Consider the following 22,797-nt stretch of genomic DNA (forward strand, 5'->3'; position numbering starts at 1 on the left):
TAAGAGGTGTACTGGATAAAGTGACAAAAGCATGTTTCCCAGCGTGAAGATCAAGGATGTTAGTGAAGCTACAAGTCTGCAGTAGGAAGAAGTAAAAGAGTTGAATATTTTGGCAGGCACAAATGATTTGAAAAGTGAGAAATATATGCAGTTAGAGTAGGATATGAAAAAGTTGTTGAAAGAAGTGAAATGAGAAGATTATGCAGAAGGAATGGTGTGCAGTTTATAGATGTATGGAGGGGATTTGATGGATGTATATCTGATGGATGGATTGCATTTGAATGTTTTTGGAGTTAGATATTTGAAAAAAAGTCTTTAGAAGTTAGCAGGTGAGTTTAGCGAAATTTTTATAGTAGATTGGTGCCAGCAGCTATTGCTTGTAATTTCATTCTAGGAAAGTGCAAAAGAAATCTATTTGATTAAAAGTAAGTCTTTTAATCAAAACTGTAAGACTGCAAAAAAAAAAAAAAAAAAAAGCAAGCAATAAACAATTCATGAAAAATTGTCTTTCTCTCAGAAAACGAGAGTGAAACTAAATGTAGAAGTGAACTAACATTTTACAGTTTGTTGCGATCAACTTCCTTTTTTTTCTCTGTTTCAAGAAGCTTCTAATTGCCGTTTTGGCTTGCTTGTGAGAAAGCTATTATGGCAAAAATGTTATCATTTATTATATTTTTTAATTGAAGAAATTGAATCATTAGTTCATTTGAGCTAATGATTCTTCACATCTATGAATAAAAAATCAATTTCCCAATAAGACTAGATAAACGGTGGATTACTGTACTTCCTAACAGTGTTGTAATTTCAATCTAATGAACATATGCCTGTACTTAAAAGATAGCTACTTTTAAGCTGGAAATTATAATCACATGTATTTGAGTTTTCTCATTTCACAGCTGAAACATTTAATGCAAATTCTAGTTAACTAAATGTTTGACTCTCTTACTGTGGTATATGTTTATTTCCACAAGTTTAGATTTTGTGTGGAGTGCCCTCCCACAATGAGTCCTTGAACTCCTTGGAGGTATCACAGAATAATAACTAAACTAAAAAAAATGGCATCCAAGTTTCTAAAGTCACCACTCTCACATCAGGGATACAACACTTTTACAAAACAAGCTAGAAAGAAAAATTACAAGACAGATTTTTTTCACCAACTTCAACAGTTGGTGAAAAAAATTTATTATTTATTAAATAATATGCAAGTATTTGAACAGATATGTTTATTGCTATCATGTTCTGAGGCATACATGTTAGATTTTTGATGAATGCAGACTAAACTTGGTTTTTGTTACAATGTGTAGGGCACAGCATTTCTGAGGCTTCTTTAAATGTTCTTGTAAAACAGTTATAGTCAAGTTCTTTTTTTTTCCAAAATAACTGATGGCCTGTGTTTGTTGTGTGAAATGCTAATCCTGATCTATATTTCCTTTTCTTCTCCATGTATTTTGCATATTGAGAAATGAATTTTATAAACTCCAAGTTTCTTTATACACAGGTGTGAAGGTTTTGGTGGATGTAAGAACCTAGAAACCTTGTATACAGAGACAGATGCCATTTTAATACTGTCATTATGAAGCATTGCTACAACTTTGTCCATAACATTCTTGATGTAAGGTAAGGCGACTACATTTTTAAAGCCTTGTTTATTAGAAGGAACTGTACGAAGTTTGTAAATTTCTGTTAATTGTCTTCAGTTAATACTGATTGAAGAAGAGAGTATGTCCCAGATACAGAATTCTCCATTCCTTTTATCTGTCATACTGGAGATAGTATAGGCTCTGTCCCATAATGTTTTTATCGTGTTATCTTTTCTAAAGGATGCTGGTGTGAAGTAGCATTTAAAATCTTCCAGATTACAGGCGTGGTTGGTTTTTTTGTACATTGAAAAGATCATGTTTCTCCTGCAGACACTTTGAGAAGGATGTCAAGAAATGGTACTTTTCCATGATCCTCCAATTCTGGAGTGAATTTTAAATTGTTCTAATTCTTCTGCTGGTCACGACCAAATAATAAAAACATCAACATAACATAGCTGGGTTTCTTTTCTTTCTTTCTTTTTTTTTTTTTTTTTATACTTTTTACTTCCATTCTTTTCAAAACTTTCCATAAATACATTTGCTAGGATTGTTTTCCATGTCTGAATAGCTTAATCATGTCAGGAGGAAAAATTTTATGAAGATCCAGTATTGTTGTCTCTAAGAACATTGGTGAACAGACTATGTATAAACTCACTAGGGTATCTGAAGTTTCTATTTTTAAATCTAACCTTTGCAATAAAATGTAAACTATTTTTCACATGTGATGAAATGTGTGGAACTACCAGACTTGAAAAGATATTTTGCTAAGTTGGAAGTTGAGGAATCTCTCACATCCACAATAGAATGCAATGGAACTTCTGGTTTATGGAAAAATTCTTGAGATCTAAAAGATTTTGACGTTAGAGATTTCTTCAATTCTTCTGGTCAAATGAGTAAGTTTTTAATTCATTCATTTCATCCACATGAAATCCCATTGTAAGGCTGCCTAAGTATCAGCATCTTCTAGCAGGCTGTTCATTTTTGTTATGTATTCATTTCAGTTAATAACAACTGTTCTGTATTTCCTATGTCTACTTTGATGATGATAATGTTTTTGTTGCATCATAATTCTTCAAGAGCCCTCAACTGTGAGGGAATGTTTTACAATCTTTTGTAAATCTTTTGTCTTGATTTACCTGTGATTTCAGTCAGGATTTTTCCATGACTGCAGGTCATAAAGTGTCCAGCTATTCCTGTCTTGGGCCTTTCTTCCGTTTTGTTCCAACTTTCTTAATTATTGAGCCTTCCCACCTTAGGCTGGTCTTTCAGGTTTCCTTTTGGTATCTCTCGGATACCACTTTGTTACTCTGACTGTCCATCTGTTCTCTCTCATTCTGGTGAGATGTCCTGCCCATTTACTTTTGCTGTTGTAAATTGCTTTTATTACATCTTTGAGCCCAGACTTCTTCCTGGTTTGTGTGTGTGTCTTACATGGTTTATTTTATTTATATTGCACATTCTTCTTTCTATTGCATGTTGAGTTGTTATTAAGCTTTGTTCTTCTTTTAAAGTTGTGTTCCATGTTTCACTGCCATAAGTCAATGCTGGTGGGATTTGCCTGAAAAGGTGGGCTCTTATTTCTATATCTATGTTTTGGCTGGTGATTGTTGATATTATTTGGTTGAAGGCTTTCCAAGCAGCTCTTTTCTCCTTGCTATTTCATTTGGTGTCAACTTTTTCAATGGTGTTGGATTCTAGAGTGATTGTGTAATCTTTACAGTATTTCATTTTTCATCCATCTTGTTTTGTCTGGATGTATTTCCAATCTTTAGCAGTTTCGGCTTATATCATTCAGCATTGATTCTAATAATTTGGGGGAGTGAGATATAAATACCACATTGTTGGCAAATAATAGGATATTTAACATTTCACCATCAATGTTTATTCCACCTTTCATGTCAGTTTTCCTCGAATGATGCTGTCCAGAGTAGATGTGAAGAGATTAGGTTATAAGACATCACCCTGACGTACTCCTCTACTTAAGTTAATTTTAATCGGGTGATTGAAAAGAGTGATATTTGTTGTGCCTTCTTTGTAGATATCGTTTATGAGCTGGGTGTATGCTATTTCTACTCCTTGTTCTATTAAAGCTTGGAATACTGCATTATGTTCAACAGTGTCAAATGTTTTTAAAATCTGTAAAAAGAAGAAAGTGGAATCTGGTATTCTCTGCATCTTTCTGTTAGTTGAGTAATAGTTTGAATGTGGTCTATTGTCAAAAAGCCTTTTTTGAAAAATGGCCTGTTCTTTGCAGCCATTTTCATTGATGGAGGTTTGTATTCTGTTTAGGATGACTCTGGCGAATATTTTATGTGTGTGTGATAATACACAATCTGTATTTACTTATGTCTTCCTTATTATCTTTTTTATGCAGAATTATGGTCTTTGAGGTTTTCCATTCAGTAAGTGCTTTCCTTAATTGTATATATCGAGTAAATCTTTCTGCTGGAGCTTTAAATAGTACCTGTCCACCCATTTTTAATTCACTGGATTTCATCATCATCATCATCATCATCATCATCAAATTCATGCCATGTACCCTCAAGGGGTGTACAGGATATAACAGTACTACATGAAAAAATTACATCATTACTAACTTCCTATCTACAATTTTCCTCCAAATCAGTCTGTTACTTGTCAAGACTCCAACATTATCAGATCTTATATTTCTATCGTCTAAGGCACTTTGTACTGTATCAATCCACCTATATCTTGGTCTTCCTCTGGGTCGTTTTCCTGCCAACCTGGCAGAGAACACTTGTTTTGCTAATCTTTCCTCTCCCATTCTATTTAAGTGACCATACCATCTGAGATTAGCTCTGCTAACACATTCCTGGATGCTGACAATGTCAAGTTCTTTCCTAATATCCTCATTTTTAATATGATATTGCCATTGATGCCATCTGTTCACGCCTCTAATCTTTCTCAGGACTCTCATATCTGCGGTCTCTAGTCTTTGGTCAAGTGTTTTACTTCTGACCCAGCTCTCAGATCCATAAGTTAAAACTGGTTTGAACACTGTCTTGTATACAGCTAATTTAGTGTTCCGACTAATTTCTTTCTTATTCCATATGAATTTATTCAATTGACTTCCCACGATACCAGCTTTGCTGATTCTGTTGTCTATTTCTATATTTAGTTTACCATCTTCAGTAAAAATTGTGCCTAAGTAGCTGAAATGTTTTACTTGTTCCACAGGTTCTCCATTCACAACACAGTTGACATTTTCAATGATTCTGCCTATTTTCATTGTCTTTGTCTTTTTATTGCTGACCTTCATACCATATCTATTACAACAGCTATTCAATTTAGTCAGAGAATCTTGCAGACTTGTAGCGGATTTATTTAGAAGTATAACATCATCCGCATAAAGCAAAGAGCTGACATTAACATCTCCAATTTTGATATCAGGTTTAATACCACATTCCTTCATAATGTGATCCATATAGATAATGAATAACAGAGGGGATAATGTACATCCTTGTCTCACACCAGATTTAACATTAAACCATCTTCCTGTACTTCCTTCAATTCTAACTGCTGACTCACAACTCAAATAAAGACTAAGTATTGCTTGATATAATGCCCCATCGACACCATATAACTGCAGCGTATTGAATAGCTTCTCTCTTGGCACCTTGTCATATGCCTTTTCCAAATCGACAAAACTTAAATACAGATCTTTGTTATATTCCCATGCTTTCTCGACTATTTGTCGTAAAGTGAAGATCTGATCCTGACAGCCTCTATTTGGCCTGAATCCAGCTTGTTCTTCACCAAGCTTTTCTTCCACAATTCTTCTCAACCGTTTCTCAAGTATACTTGCATAGATCTTGCCAGGAACACTCAGTAGGGAAATACCTCTGTAATTCTCACATTCAGTTTTATTTCCCTTTTTATATATGGGTACTATGAGAGCTCTACTCCAATCATCGGGAATTCGTCCCTCTGTCCAGGCTTTCTGAACTATGCAGTGCAGCCACTGTAAGACTCTTATACCACCATACTTGAGCATTTCTGGTCGAATATCATCTACTCCTGCTGCCTTTCCACATTTCAAGCCTTTGATGGCTTTTTCTACTTCAAGTATGGATATGTATTCCTGACTGCATGCCTGGTCAGTGTTTTTTATCACTGTGCTGTCATCACTGCTTGTTTCATTTAGCAGTTTTTCAAAGTAATTACTCCATACTTCAAGGATATCTTTTTCTCCTGTTTTCATTTCACCTTTATCATCTCTAATTCCTTTTACAGCACTCTTTCCTCCATTCCTAAGCTTCTTCAACAACCTCCAGAATATTTTGCCACCTTCTTGATATTTATTTTCTATATTCTTGCCAAAGTCCTCCCATGACTTTTGTTTAGCTAGTTTTACACACTGTTTAGCTTTCTTATATTTGTCTCTGTATTCTGTAAGAGTAAAAGCTGACTTATTTGCCAGGAACTTTTGATATGCTTTCTTCTTTTCCTTCACTGCCTCTTTAACTTCCTGTGTCCACCAAGGAGTTCTGATTTTTTTATCTTTGCACACAACCTCACCACATGCCTCTCTGGCAGAATCAATCAATGTTTCCTTCAGAGTTTGCCACTGAATCTCCAAGGTTTGATTCCTGTTCTCAAACTCTTTCATTTTCTTTTCAATAATATTTCTGTATTTTAGTCTACAGTTTACATCTGAGAGCTGCTCAACTTTTATTCGCTTTAAAACTTTCTTACATGTTATTCTTTTCAATATGAAATTCAATTTTATCCTGCTCAAGACTAAATAGTGATCACTTCCAATTTCAAATCCTCTGTACACTCTGGTGTCCTGCACCAGGGAGAAAACATCACTATCAACAATAACATAGTCAATGAGACTTTTCTTATTCCTAGCCTCTTCTCTCCATGTGAATTTGTGCACATTTTTATGTTGGAACATGGTGTTAGTAATAACCAGTCCATGTCCTGAGCAGAAATCCAACAGATATTTGCCATTATTATTAGCTTTGCTCTTTTCTCCAAATTTTCCCAAAATATTTTTGTATGTCTCACAATCATTTCCTACTCTACTATTTAGATCCCCAACAAGGACCAACTTTTCCTTTTTCATAGTGTCAGTTGCTTTTTCTAAAGCCTCAAAAAATTCCTCCACTTCTACCTTAGTAGAACCTTCTGTGGGACCATAGGCACAAATAAGTCTCATTGTCCAGTTCCCCATTCTCATATTTGCCCACATTACTCTACTTGAGACTGACTGCCATTCAAGAAGATTAGCCTCATATTTTGTGTTGAATACTATGGCTACTCCTTCTTTTCCTTGATTGTTATTGCCTGAATATAACATTTTGTATTTATTGCTCAGAAAGATCTCACCAGTTTTGGTCTTTTTTGTTTCAGTCACCCCTATTATGTCGATCTGGTACTTATCTAATTCCTCAGCTAGCTCCATTTCTTTGCCATTCAGGCTTCTTACGTTGATAGTACCGATCTTTAACTCTGGTGATGTTGAGTTGGGGTTTGTTTTCAGATTTGTTCCAGTAGCTGACTTTTCGCTGTTCGCCCTGGTTCCCTGGCGAAAACAACGGGGGCCTTGTTTAACCGGGCGACGCCCCAGCCGGCATGAAATTTTGTCATGTTGTACCATCATTTTTTATTTTGGTTTAACCAATAAGAATACAATTTCACTGGATTTTATACCATCAATTCCTGGTGATCGGTCATTTTTCATATGGTGGATAACCATTTTTACTTCTTCAGGTAGGATAAATGGTATTTCCAATTTTCATCTGGTACTGGCATTGTGACTACCTGTTTAGATGAGTAGAGGTTCTCATAAAATGATTTTATTATTTTTTCCATTCACCTCTGTTTGTGTGTCTGTTTCCATGATTGTCTATGAAGGCTGATGGTAGTGGTTGCTTTAGACTTATTTCTTTTTCTACTTTTTTTTAGGCTACTACAGAGCCTAGCTGCTTCTGCCAATTTTGTCATTCTATATATATTATAGTCGTCTTTGATGTTCTACCTCAGTTATTTACAGATAATTTTATATTCTAAACAGTCTTTTCCTGTATCTTTCAGTACTCTTCTTTTCTTCAATAGTTTTCTATCATTCTTGCTGATAGGCATTCCCTGGTCTTAGGAGGCTCTTTCTTTCTTTGTAGTTCAATAAATGATTATTACAGTTTGTTAAATCTTCGTCGATGTCATTTTTTAATTTCCAGTTAGTTTCTTCTACATTTTTTCTAAATTCTTCTGGATTTATCTGTTTGAGTGTTTTTTATGGTTGGAATGTGATCGTATGAGTTCATTTTTTTTTTTTATGTATTTTGAGGGCGGCTCTTATTGGGTGGTGGTCTGAATGAATATCACAGTAGGTTTTTCCAATGACTTCAACATTTTTTATTATTCTTTAGCAATTTGTTAGAATGTAATCAATTTCATTTCTTGTCACTTCATTTGGAGATTGCCAAGTCCATCTTTTTCCAGTTCTCTTTTTAAAGAATCTATTCATAATGTAAAGCCTTTCTGCTTCAACAAATTCTGCCAAGAGTTCACCTCGTTCATTTCTCTCCCCCCCCCCCCCACGGGCCAATGCATTTTTCTTCAATAGATCCTGTACCAATCTTTGCATTGAAATCCCCATACACTATAGTGTATGTTTTTTATTTTTTTTTTGTAATGTTTCTCGGAGATGTTCTATTTTCTATTTTCTATTTCTTCTTTGTCAGCTGTTGAAGTAGGCGCATAGACTACTATTATTTTTATTGTAACTGATTTTCCTATTTTTAGTGTTCCTATTCATTCAGAATGGATTGTGCAAGAAATAATATTTTTAGTTAGCTTTTTGTTTATGATGAAGCCAACTCCTCCAGCTCTTGTAGTGTTATCTGCAGCTCCCAGGAAAATTTGGTTGGTAAACTAAAGGATGGCAATTTGCTTAGTAAGCTTCAATGCCAGACATGATCATAAGCTCTGGAAATGTCAAGAGCAACAGCATGTTTCTCTGAACCTTTCCATAGCATGAGTCCACTGGTAAATCATGTGGGCTAAGAAGTTAGCTGGGGATCTAGAGTGACAGAATCTATACTTGTGATCACTGGTTAACTGGTAGGTCTCTAAGTAGTGAAGTTAATTGTTGATGACTGTTTCCATTATTTATGGGAAAGACAGAGGTCATGGTAACTGGCTGGGAGTTGAATGGAAGATTTTTATTATTTATTTATTTGTTAAATAGGTAATAGGTTGGATATATGCTTTCTTCCATGTTGTAGGATAAGTGCTACATAAGTATAGAGGATTGCAGAGATTATGAAGGAGAAAAAGCTCTGGAGCATGACATTTGAGTGCAAATGGTGAGATGCATTTGGGACCAGAAGACTTTTAGTGTTCAAGTTGTTTAGTATTCTTAATGTCCCCCCCCCCCCAAAAAAAAGAGGCATAAGGTAGACACTCAGTTTTCTGGTACAGTATGATGCATTCTGCCTTGGGCATCTATGCAAGAGTTGGAAGAAAAGAATAATGCCGGGAGGTCAACTTTATCTTTAGGTGCAGCAACAGTGGTTGCACTGGATGAGAGCAAGGTAGAAGCACAGATTTCAAGGCTAGAACCTCATCTGTGCTTCTAGCCCTTTCAAGGAACCAGGAAGGCACTGCTTCCATTTGGACAGGAGGCGAGTTTTTTTGTTGCTACTGGCCTTCGTGAAAAATTGATTTACTGATGGCTGTTCTGCATTTATTGTGCTTCAGTATAGGCTGAACATAAGCTGGGGCAAGTGTTGTAAGCCACCTGCAGCAAACTGAGCTTTTTTTCTTTGAAAGCTTTAGTACACCTTCTTTTGAATCAAGGCTTGGAAAGTGGACAAGAATTTTGAGTAACAGGAATGACGGTCTTCATCTTAAAGATAATTTCTGTGACACAATTAAAACAGATTAGGTGTTTGGGTCAGAAAAATAGTATTTATATTGTTGAAAGGAGGAGAAGTTCTGGAACTTCTCCTCCTTTCCACAATCCTACTTGGAACTTTTGTAGTTCCAAAGGACACAAGGATGGATGTGGGTGGTTGGTTGGTTGGATGGATGGAAGGCATTTTTTGTGAGAGAAAAGTTGCACAAGATTGTGATCAGAGTTATCAGGAGGAGATGGAACCTCTATGGTGCATCTGAAAGAAGAACTAGTTTAAAAAAAAAATATAGGAGTATCGAAAATTAAAGTATGTTGCTGCACAATTTGTGTTAGGTCATTGCTTATAGTAATAACAACCAAGAAATTATATACTTGGTTAATTCTTTATCCAAGTGTAAACAAACAAAGTTTGAACAACCCTTCCATGTGTTGTTCAGCTTTGTCAGTGGTGTTGGAAAAAGAGTCAGTTGGCAATTGTGGATATTAAGGTTGCATAGAAAGATGACTTCACTATATAGATAGCTGGATAAAGAAAGAGCTTTATGGATAGGATGATGAAGGGATCAGAGTGATTTTGGAATTTGGAGAACAGTAAATATGTAAATGAATATTACTGAATGGAGCAAAGAAACCTTGAGCCTGAGGAAATCAAAAGCATGGGATTCTAAATTAGGTGTTCTGTGGCAATGTTGCATCTCACAAAGGTACAAGTACAACTCTTGTGGCAAAAGGAATGACAAAGTGTGTAATTTGGAAATCAAAACTGGTTTAGATGTTTGTGAGTGATGGTGTATGACCTTTATGTCATGGATATTAGTAAGTGAATGCGATTTTTTTAAAGGGGGCTTGTTTTGTGTGCATGTGTGTGTATCGGGTGGCATATATTTCTGGGTGTGCTAGGTGTGTGGTGCACACTGATGGAAAAGCAATATCACCGATATTATATTTTTGCATTTATTGCTGTTAAAGACTCCCCTAATTGTCTACTGACTTTGCATGATTCTTAAAATTAAACACAATATACTAATACTGCATGAAGAGGACATTTTTCAGCATGTAAGCATTGCATCATATTCACATTAGCCTGGGCATGAGGTTGCAAATATATACACCTTTGAGCCATTTGAACAGATAGTGCAACAGATCACATTCTTAGCATTCTAGTAGTTTTAAACCACCCAGAAGGTGAGGCAGGGTGTGAGCTAAGACATCAGTGGTTGCACTCAGAAATCAGTGGTTGTGATTGGTTATTGTGCCAACTGAATGTTATTTGTCATGAGTTGCTGTTTTTGTTTTCTGAGTTTCATCTGTTTTGCAAGCGTGAAGTGTGAACAGATGTGTTTAGGACACTGATATATATACAAGTAATTTTCTATAAATAATTTATAACTTTTTGTCCACATTTACAATGGGAAATAGTGTTGATGATCTACTGAATGTCCTGTTTTCTGCCAGAACTTTCGAGGATTGCATGATTGTTTATAGTTGAAGGAGGTTGGAACTTGTGTATAAATAAAAAGTAACACGAGTTATTTCAGCCTTTCTTTGGTTCAATGAAGAAAAATAATTTCTCAAGTAATTACTTTTTTTTCCCAATTCTGTGTGTATTATATGGTTGCATTTAAAAATCACATCAAAATTCAAATTATCTAGGTCTTACTCAATATGTTATCCACTCAGTTTTTTTTCCCAATGATAATCTACTCTCACCACGAACGTAAACCCTTTATGCTTCTTACATAAATGGCACATGTGACGCATTATATACTTGGTATATAATATTCATTTTAAAGTTCATTTGACCTTTATGTTTTCCATATTTAAAATTATATTAATTGATAATTTTAAGTATTCGAAGTTATCCTGTAATTAATTATATTGGACTAATAAGATAAGCACTGATGCACTCTTAAAACTTTCATATATCAAATAAAAATGCAATCATATGGTCAAACTGACGCAAATTTTGTAGTGTGGGTTGCATAAGCCACATGACAGCACACACACACAGCCAAGGGCACACAACACCACTGATATATATATATATGTGTATGTGTATTTTTATTGTTTTGATTTTTTTTTAATTGTTTTTTTTTTTTTTTTTTTTTTTTTACAATCAAAATAATCAAGCAGGGAGCTATAAGGCTCATCTAGAGTAAGCTTTTACAAAACATCCATGCTCAAGGTGGGATTCGAACCCGCAACCTGTTGGTTAGAGAGGATATGTTATCCACTCAGCAATGCATGTCGCACTGGTTTTTGAGAGTGGTTTATTGCATTACAAGGTCATTGTTTGCTGCATGTTTCATTATGCATTATGAATTTGATTGAAGGATAGAGCAGAAATAAGCAGTGAGCGGAGATAAGACTCGACTCTTAGGCATGACATCCATACATGGAGTGACTGGGTCTTGCCATAACGTGTCCTTGGCAATACTGCCCACATACTACTACTACTACAATGATTATTAGTAATAATATTGCCCACATGTTACTGCTCATTGTATTGGACTAATAAGATTAGCGCTGATGCACTATGCTCTTAAGACTTTCATACATCATTTTCAAAAAATGCCATATAGTGTGGCCTGTGTTTTATTTGGAAGCTGTCTTGCAGTATTACTATTTTAATTGATAAAAATCCTCAAAATGGAGGAGTTTAAGATCTTTATAGTTGGCATACTCTTGAATTATCACTCTCACTGCATAAAGAAGTGGGGAAATAGGGACCGAAACTGGAATTCCCTGCTCTGGAGGCAGAACATAGCATTCAACCACTTCACGCCTCCAGTAAGCAAGGTGATGGTGTTTCACTAGACAAAGACGGTCTCTATCATCTTGTGGGTCCAGTTGGCATTTCCTTCAACTAGGAAGATATTGTTTAGCAGCAGGAAAGCTTACTGGGTGCACTACAGCCCCTTTTTCTGAAAACAGGTTACACTTTGCTTGACTTGCCAGGGAGATGCTTACATTTTACTTCATATTTATATTTGTTGTGTTATAATTTCCATTTAGACCATAGCTCATGGCTTTAATACCCACCATAGTTAAATTTATTAATTCTGTAGTCCACAGTTTGTTTCTCCTTATTTCAAACAAGAACTTTCCATCATTAAAAAGTTAATGGAATCAATTGATTACAACTCCAATCAAATCCAACAGATACTTGACTCTTATATTCCAATACCCACAGTTTCTTCAATAGTCTGCAGAGTTCCTATTCTGTACATTCCAGGAATCTCAGAACCTATAGGCAGAATTCTGAAAAAGTATCAATTGATTTCGACATATATTCATATCAACAAAATTTCTTCTTTATTACCTTCTACAAAGGATAAACTATCTTCTCTATCTTTGGCTGGCATTTACCAAATACCTTGCAAATGCGATGTCTCTTATTTTGGACAAACTGGCCGTTCTTTGGAAAAAAGAACATCAATATTATATTGATTATAACAAATCTCTGAAGTCTGGTCTGGCGCAGCACAGTATTGACTCTACTCATAGTGTCCAGTGGGATGAAGCTGTTCTCCTCCATAGATGCAGATTCAAATATGAACGCTTATTCAAAGAAAGTTGTGAAACTATCTTACACCAACCGAATTTAAACAGAAATGACTGTCTTTCTCTCTCAAAGATCTGGGAGACTTTTATCTTATGTAAAAAACCATTTATCTTAATAGATTAAATTTGTTATTTTCTATTATTTCCTAGCACGCGATAACAATTGTATTTTAATAGGTGATCCACCGAACGTTTTGCTTGTATTCCATTCCTATTACTGTAACAGACACTGAAGATGTACTATTAATTTTATTACAAAATATTTGTCCTTTTACTAATTAAAGATATCACTGTGGTTTTTACGTGTTTCTTTATTATTTAATTTACTATGCCACAGGTTCTTAAAATCATGTCTGACAGACTCAATCACTGTATTTTTGTACATTAACATTAAGCTGATGATGTTATTTACCAATGGGCAAATGAAATTAGTAATTAACTTTTTTTATTTTTTTGTGAATCAATAAGTTAAAGAATATATACTGTGTGTGTGTAGATACAGATGAGGGTGTGGATGAATTGACTTCTATATTATACTTAACACAAAATATTTTATATACTTTATATTACTTTATATACTTGTTAAAATATTATTTTAACAAGTATATAAAGGAAGTTAAGCAGCTAAACAGTTAAATGGATAGAGAAAGCATTTAGTCAGAACTCCGAAATAATCAGAATACTTATTTAAGGAATTATGGTATTATCAAAATTGAATTTCATATGCCTCCCAAAGCTAACTGCTTGTGTATGAATAAGTTAAAGAGCAATTATTTTTCCTCAATAAATTCCATGTTCATTATGAGTTTAGAACTTTAGTTGAAAGTCCCCATAATCATGATGATACATTCAAAGCTAACTGAATGAATTAAATGTACCTTGGAAAGTCAGACCATCTCGGTTATATACATTCTCTCAATCTACTGCCCAAGAAATACTATGTTTTTTTTTTTTCCATATAAGAGGATGAAAGTTCCTATACCATGTAGGTAGAAATAGTGCAATGCAACTTGCTCATGATACGAACATTCTGTGTGTTTTGCCAATCCTGAGACCATCCTAAATATAGCCCATGAACTGGGCTATATTTAGGATGGTCTCATAAATTTCTGTTTCGATTCAAATATATTCCATTGTGCTGTGAAGAATAGAGTTTTATTATTATTTTTTTCCTCTCCAAGAGAAAGCATAAGTGATTATGAAAAACTATAGTTTCACATGCAAAATATTCATCAATACAGACACAAAGAAAAATACTCTGCCTTTACATAATGTATACTTTGGCAGCCCTTTTTTATTATTATTAATTTCTGATGTTTATAACCTAAGTGTTAGAAAGGTTATTTATTATTTAATCAAAATATCAGAGAAGCTGTCATTGATAAAGCTTGAATTTACTCTAAGCTATACTTATACCATCTAGATGGATTTATTTACTCTTTTGAAATAATCTTGGCCAGTTGTATTATTAATGCAATTTATCTTGGATATCTTTTTAATTTTTTTATTAAAGAATTAATTTTTAAAAGAATTTTATTTTTTTAAATTCATTATCTGAAGGAAAAATTCTATGTTAATCTAAGACTGAAGTTATAGATGTAGATGTTAAATTATAGCATAGCATATGAATCTGTTTTCCTTCACTTACCAATGCTATCATTTCTTACTATCAGTACTATTTATAATTCATAACAAAGGCATATATACTAGTGTAAAGTATTTACCAGGATCACAGATAAAACAACTGGCACAGGTGGCCGAGTTTTGAATGTACTCATTCTCCAACTGGCAGGCCAAAAAAAAAAGAAAAAGAAAAAAGTACGCTAAATCGTTGACTTAGACATACCTTTGGCCTTGAAGCAGCCTATTTCACATGGCTTTCACATGAAAAAAATTCATGCCTAGTAATACTTTAATATGTGACTAGGGGTATGAATCCTCAATGGGCATGGATTTTTTGAATGTCTTTTAAAGCAGAAGATAAATTTCATTGTCTCTGGCGCAAGACCATTGCTTCACTTACTGGAGATTTTTATTTTTCTAACTTTGCAGTGAAAACAGTGCTACATACTATGGTCCCACATGTAAGACCAAAAGAGACCTAAGTCCCCAACCATATCTTGCACTATCCAACTACAGACCTTGGGATTCAAGATATCATTCTCCAGCCTCCATGTCGCCATTATGCCCTGCAAGGCATGCGAAGAGAGTATTATGAAATCAGCCCAAGAGAGTCCAAAGCTTAGTAAGTCCATATAACTCTGCTGATACCATACACTTTTAAAGGATACAGTTGCAGAGGTAAATATTGGTATGATGTGGAATTCTTCTTGAAGTATCCATACCAAAGTCTTGGTTTTCATCATAGTAGGCGGCTTCTCATGATGGAGGGTCACCTAACACCCACTACTTGTATGTTAGTCATGACTAACCCATCTCCTCTCTTTACTACAAGATCAGGCTTCCTTAATCCAATGTTAGCCCTATAGTGGGGGTTCTACTGCTATTATCCAACTTTGTTCAACCGATTCTCTATAACCCTCACTACTGCACTGTCTCTTCTGACACGTGCTTCATGTGTGCAATAACAACACTGAGCAACATGAGACAAAGTTTCTAATTGAGATGACTCGAAAAAGTTCCATGTTTGGTCTCTGAAGGGTGTGTGTGTGTAGGTAGGATTCCTGATTAAATCATGTAAAAACAAATAAAAATGCAAAAATACTTTTCTTTATGCACTTGGCAAGTTTCTTAAAACAACAAATCCATTAATACTAAGAGAAATAGATACAGAAAATAAAACACTATTATAGTTTTTTTTAATATTTTTTTGAGGGAGATATAATTTAATATTTTAATAATATTAAGAAATAATTAAGTATAAAGTACTTACTATTTTAGAACTGATTTTAATTTTAAAATGCTGTATAACAATTTTTCAATTTTAAAATTACCTGCTATCAAATGCCGCATAAATCTTAAGAGAATTTCTCTTCCAGCAGGCTGGTCACCATGTAGTCCACCTATCAATGCTACTTGAGGTTTATGAATACTTTCATTAACCTAAAGGCAAGGAGTAACAAAAATTATGAAAATGAAACCAAATATTATTCTCAAAATCTCATCATTGAGATTCATGCATATAATTTGAGAGAGAGAGAGAGAATAAAAAGAATATTTATACATATATGGCTAATAGCAATATGAACAAAACAATTATCTACATGGCAGTGGATAAATGTTCTCTTTTAATGAATTTAGTTTTTTTATCATAATCATCAAATTCCTGCCACGTACCCACAAGGGGTGTACAGAATATGATAGTACTACATGAAAAATTTACATCATTACTACCTTCCTATCTACAATTTTCCTCCAAATCAGTCTATCACTTGTCAAGACTCCAACATTATCAGATCTTATATTTATTATTATTATTATTACTCCAAGACCTCATGGAGTCAAAGACTCATTTGGGAGTTCCTTTTATCACACACACACATTTCATTACCGTGTCTTAAACACACTCAAACTCCTTGCTGACACCACACTCTCAGGTAAGGCATTAGAATCATTCACAACTCTGCACAAAAAAAAACCAGCCTCTCACTCCCCTACTCACACCCTCTTTATACAGTTTTCAGGGATGACCTCTGGTTCTCCCCTGATCTTCCAATATTCTCTGTAGAATTTCCCCCCCATTGATCTTATAACAACCCATTACCAACTTGTAGGTCTCTATCATATCTCCCCTTTTCCTTCTCTCCACCAGACTCTGCAAATTACATCTTCTCAATCTTTCCTCATACTCAACATTCCAGAGGTCAGAAACTACCTTAGTCAGTCGCCTTTGGACCCTTTCCAACATCTCTTCATCCTTCTGAAAACCCGGTGACCAAATCTGGGCACAATAGTCCATGTGTGGCCTAATCAAAGCCTTATACAATGGAACAAGAATCTCCCTACTTCTACACGTCAGTGTCCTCTGCATCATTCCCAGAAGTCTTTGTGTTGTCTTCACAATTTTGACGATGTGTCCCCTAAATTTTAGATCCTTATCCACTATCACACCAGATCTCTTATTTCTTTTACCTCCAACAATATATTCTCACCAAGCATAAATTCTGCATTCCATCTTTGTTTTCCAAATTTTAAAACCTCACATTTTGTAACAATGAACTCACATCCCCATTTCCGTGCCCAATTTCTATCATCTAAGGCAGCGCTTCCCAAACTGTGGGCCATAGCCCCCTTGGAGGGGGGTCACAAAATAATGAAAACAAATTGAAAATGATTTAAGACTAAGTAGATTTTTTTTATCTTAAAAGAAATATATTTAATTTTTATTTTTTCTTTTTGTTATTTTTTATACTTTAATGGGAAAAAATCACACATTGGTGCAGGCTCACAAATTTTGCTTCCTGCATATTTTGGCGCTTAATGAATATTAGTAAATATAGGCTTATTCATATAAGTTTCATTTCAAAGCAGAAATCTAAGAATTGCAATTTCAAATATTTCACCTGATATCGGTGTAGCAGTATTGAAACACATCCATCACATTAAATTGTTATTAAACTTCTTTTATGTTTTTAATTGTTTCTTTATTACTAATCGTTTTACGTTTCATGTGATTGTACTGGAAATGTACAATAACAATATATCTATATAAAAATATGTGATAATGTGCTATGTCAAATGTCTATGTAATATGCTAAAAATGTAATATTTGCATTTGATTTTTGCAATATTCACTGTGTATGTGTGGTATTGAATATAAATACAATAAATATTATAATAATATATGTCTATATTACGATTTTTTTTTCGAGGTGGCCATAAAATATTTTAATTTTAACAAAGGGGGCCATGACATCCTGAAGTTTGGAAAGCACAGATCTAAGGCACTTTGTACAGTATCAATTCACTTATATCTTGGTCTTCCTCTGGATCGTTTTGCTGTCAACCTCGCAGAGAACACTGGTTTTGCTAATCTTTCCTCGCCCATTCTATTTAAATTATCATACCACTTCAAATTAGCTGTGTCAACGCATTCCTAAATGGTGACAATCTCAAGTTCTTTCTTAATATTGTCATTTTTAATATGATATTGCCATTGATGCCATCTGTTCACGCCTCTAATCTTTCTCAGGACTCTCATATCTACGGTCTCTAGTCTTTGGTCAAGTGATTTACTTCTGACCCAGCTCTCAGATCCATAAGTTAAAACTGGTTTGAACACTGTCTTGTATACAGCTAATTTAGTGTGCCGACTAATTTCTCTCTTATTCCATATGAATTTATTCAATTAACTTCCTACCATACCAGCTTTGTTGATTCTGTTCTCTATTTCCATATTTAATTTACCATCTTCACTAAAAATTGTGGCTAAGTAGCTGAAATGTTTTACTTGTTCCACAGGTTCTCCGTTCACAACGCAGTTGACATTTTCAATAATTCTGCCCCATTTTCATTGTCCTTGTATTGCTGACCTTCATACCATATCTATTAACAACAGTTATTCAATTTAGTCAGAGAATCTTGCAGACATGTAGCAGATTTATTTAGAAGTATTAACATTAAACCATCTTTCTGTACTTCCTTCAAATAAAGAAAAACTTCCTTCAACTCAAATAAAGACTTAAGTATTGCTTGATATAATGCCCCATTGACACCATATAATCGTAGCGTATTGAATAGCTTCTCTCTTGGCAACTTGTCATATGCCTTTTCCAAATCGACAAAACTTAAATATAGATCTCTGTTATATTTCCATCCTTTCTTAACTATATATCATAAAGTGAAAATCTGATTCTGACAGCCTCTATTTGGCCTGAATCCAGCTTGTTCTTCACCAAGCTTCTCTTCCACAATCCTTCTCAACCGTTTCTCAAGTATACTTGCATATATCTTACCAGGAACACTCAGTAATGAAATGCCTCTGTAATTCTCACATTCAGTTTTATTTCCCTTTTTATATATGGGTGCTATGAGAGCTCTACTCCAATCATTGGGAATTTGTCCCTCTGTCTAAGCATTCTGAACTATGCAGTGCAGCCACTGTAAGACTCTTATACCACCATACTTCAGCATTTCTGGTCGAATATCATCTACTCCTGCTGCCTTTCCACATTTCAAGCCTTTGATGCCTTTTTCTACTTCAAGTATGGATATGTATTCCTGACTATATGCCTCTTGAGTGTCTTTTACCACTGTGCTATCACCTGCTTGTTTCATTTAGCAATTTTTCGAAGTAATTACTCCCTACTTCTAGGATATCTTTTTTTCCTGTTTTCATGTTACCTTTATCATCTCTAATTCCTTTTACAGCACTCTTTCCTCCATTCATAAGCTTCTTCAACAACCTCCAGAATATTTTGCCACCTTCTTGATATTTATTTTCTATATTCTTGCCGAAGTCCTCACATGACTTTTGTTTAGCTAGTTTTACACAGTGTTTAGAATTCTTGCATTTGTCTCTGTATTCTGTAAGAGTAAAAGCTGACTTATTTGCCAGGAACTTTTGATATGCTTTCTTCTTTTCCTTCACTGCTACTTTAACTTCCTGTGTCCACCATGGAGTTCTGATTTTTCTATCCTTGCAGACAACCTCACCACATGCCTTTCTGGCAGAATCAATCAGTGTTGTCTTCAGGGCTTGCCACTGAATCTCCAAGGTTCCTGTTCTCAAACTCTTTCATTTTTTCTTCAATAATCTTTGTGTATTTTAGTCTACAGTTCACATCTGAGAGCTGCTCAACTTTTATTTGCTTTAAAACTTTCTTACATGTTATTCTTTGCAATGTGAAATTTAATTTTATCTTGCTGAAGACTAAATAGTGATCACTTCCAGTTTCAAATCCTCTGTACACTCTGGTGTCCTGCACGAGGGAGAAAATATCATTATCAACAATAACATAGTCAATGAGACTTTTCTTATTCCTTGCCTCTTCTCTCCATGTGAATTTGTGTGCATTTTTATGTTGGAACATGTTGTTAGTAATAACCAGTCCATGTCCTGAGCAGAAATCCAACAGGTATTTGCCGTTATTATTATTAGCTTTGCTCTTTTCTCCAAATTTTCCTAAAATATTTTTGTATGTCTGACAATCATTTCCTACTCTGCTATTTAGATCCCCAACAAGGACCAACTTTTCCTTTTTCATTGTGTCAGTTGCTTTCTCTAAAGCATTAAAAAATTCCTCCACTTCTACCTTAGTAGAACCTTCTGTGGGACCATAGGCACAAATAAGTCTCATTGTCCAGTTTCCCATTCTCGAATTTGCCCACATCACTCTACTTGAGACTGACTGCCATTCAAGAAGATTAGCCTTGTATTTAGTGTTGAATACTATGGCTACTCCTTCTTTTCCTTGATTGTTATTGCCTGAATATAGCATTTTGTATTTATTGCTCAGAAAGATCTCACCAGTTTTTGTCTTTTTTGTTTCAGTCACCCCCTATTATGTCGATCTGGTACTTATCTAATTCCTCAGGCTCCATTTCTTTGCCATTCAGGCTTCTTATGTTGATAGTACCGATCTTTAACTTTAACTCTGGTGATGTTGAGTTGGGGTGTGCTTTCAGATTTCTTCCAGTTGCTGACTTTTCGCTGTTCGCACTGGTTCCCTGGCGAAAACAACGAAAGGGGTCTTGTTTAACTGGGCGACGCCCCAGCCGGCATGAAATTTTGTCATGTTGTACCATGATTTTGTATTTTGGTTTAAGCCAATAAGAATACAATTTGGTTGGCTAAATCCCAAATTGCCAGCCAATCCTCGTTCGTTCAGTATCCAGGTAGATATCCAACAGGGTGCACCACGAGAAGGTGAGGACTGGACATTAGGTCAGAAGCCCTGGTCGGTTCTCCTCATTCCTATAAAGGCTATGTGGAGGTCTCCTCTCAGTTATATAGCTTTGACCCTTAATCACCTCTTTTTTAGTTTTTTATTCAGGCATTAATCAAGGGAAAAAACTGTAAAACTCATGAACAGTTTAAATTTTAGTAATGTTTTTATGTGCAGTAATGTATATAAATTGTTATAATAAGCTATTTTTATCATTAAAACTAATAATTCAAAAATCTCAATCATATTATGGTATATATCTCCAAGAGGTGTACAGAATGTTAAGAATGATTATATAATTAAGTTTATATGAATGATTTTCTTCCAAATTTATCAGTTATCTGTCAGATTTCAAATACTAGCAGGGTGGATATTCTGATTTTTATGAGGTTTCTAACTGTATCAATGAACTCAGATTTTTGTCTTTCTCTGCATCTTTTTTTCCTGGGGTCAAATACCTTCTGTTAAGCCTTTCCCTTCCCTTCGATTAACTGTGGTCACACATTCTTGAAAGCTAATGATCAAGACTTTCTAATATACATTTTTAATATGATTCTGATGTCTGTCTATTCCTTTAATTTTCCTCCAATTCCTTTAATTCACTTGTGTTCACAAATTCTTAAATGCTAATGATGTCAAGTTTCTTCATATATCTTCAATTTTACTATAATTCTCCCTATGTTTTATCAAAAATATCATATCTGTGGTTCCTAATCACTGATTAACTATTATTTCTAACTCAATTCTCAGATTCATAAGTCAAAATTGGTTGAACACAGTGTTGTTACAATGTTAGATTAGTGTTTTGGCAAGTTTCTCTTTTACTTCATCTCAATGTATTCAACTAACAATATCAGCTTCACTAAAAATTGCAACTAAATATTTTAGCTGCATAGGTTCCCTATTTAGGATGTATCTCATGTTGTCAATATTCCTAACTATTTTCATTGTCGGTCCTTTTATTGCAGATTATCATCATTATTATTATTATTATTCATGACACCTCCAAGCAGTCGAAGACTCATCACGAGAGGACACCTACTATACAACCCTCTGTCTCCACCAAACCTCTACTACCAATCAACATTATCATGGTAAATTTGTTACAGCAGTATTCGATTTAGTTAAGGAATCCTGCTGACCTGCACTACATTGATTTAAGAGCATGACATTATTTGCATAAAGAGATGAGAAAAACATTTCCAATTTTGATAGTGTCTTGATAGTTTCCTTCGTGTGATCCATATAGATGAAAAATGAGAACAGAGACTTTGCATTCATATCTTACATCTGATTTTTACATCAAACATTCTTCCTCTCCTTTAATTCTAACCATTGACTTACATATTAAAAAAGATCAAGTATTGCAGGAAATAATATTCCATTTAAAACTACATAATCATAGTGCTTTGAACAGCTTTAATCTTGGAACCTTGTATGTTTTTTCCAGATCTACAAAACATAACATGTGTCATTTTATATTTAATTTTGAAAATATTTGTTTGAACCCAGCATATTCTCCAAGTTTTAATTCCACAATTTTTCTAAGCTTCTTCTCACGTATGCTTCCATAAATCTTACCTGAAACACTAAATAAAGAAACTGCTCTGTAATTTTCATATTCAGCTTTATTTCCCCTTTTAAGCAAATGGTTTCCATGAAGGCTCTGTTCCAATCACCTGGTGACCATCTTCTGAATTATGCTGTGCAGCCACTACAAATGAGCATTTCTGGTTAAGTATCATCTACTTTCAGTGCCTTTCTACATTTCAGGTTTCCGATGGATTTTTCTACCTCAAGTATTGATATGCAGTTCTGATTACATTCCTGTTGAATATTTTCTACTGTTCTATCAATTCTTGTCTCACTTAATAATTGTTCAAAGTAATTACTCCAGACATTCAAGATAGCTTTATCT

General features: G+C 34.5%; 1 protein-coding gene across 1 annotated transcript in view; it reads right to left on the reverse strand.

Moving 5' to 3' along the window:
- The window catches only part of LOC150093582 (carboxypeptidase D-like), a 506,393-nt gene that overhangs the window by 251,535 nt on the left and 232,061 nt on the right, over positions 1-22,797 (reverse strand). The window contains exon 11 of the mRNA XM_090413049.1: positions 15,987-16,095. Within this exon, the coding sequence (XP_090269175.1) occupies positions 15,987-16,095 (109 nt within the window). The remainder of the gene's footprint in view (positions 1-15,986; positions 16,096-22,797) is intronic.

The sequence above is a fragment of the Typopeltis vanoorti genome, chromosome 23 (genome assembly GCF_054136105.1).
Source record: "Typopeltis vanoorti isolate ZY-2024b chromosome 23, IOZ_Tvanoo_1.0, whole genome shotgun sequence".
NCBI lineage: Eukaryota > Metazoa > Arthropoda > Arachnida > Uropygi > Thelyphonidae > Typopeltis > Typopeltis vanoorti.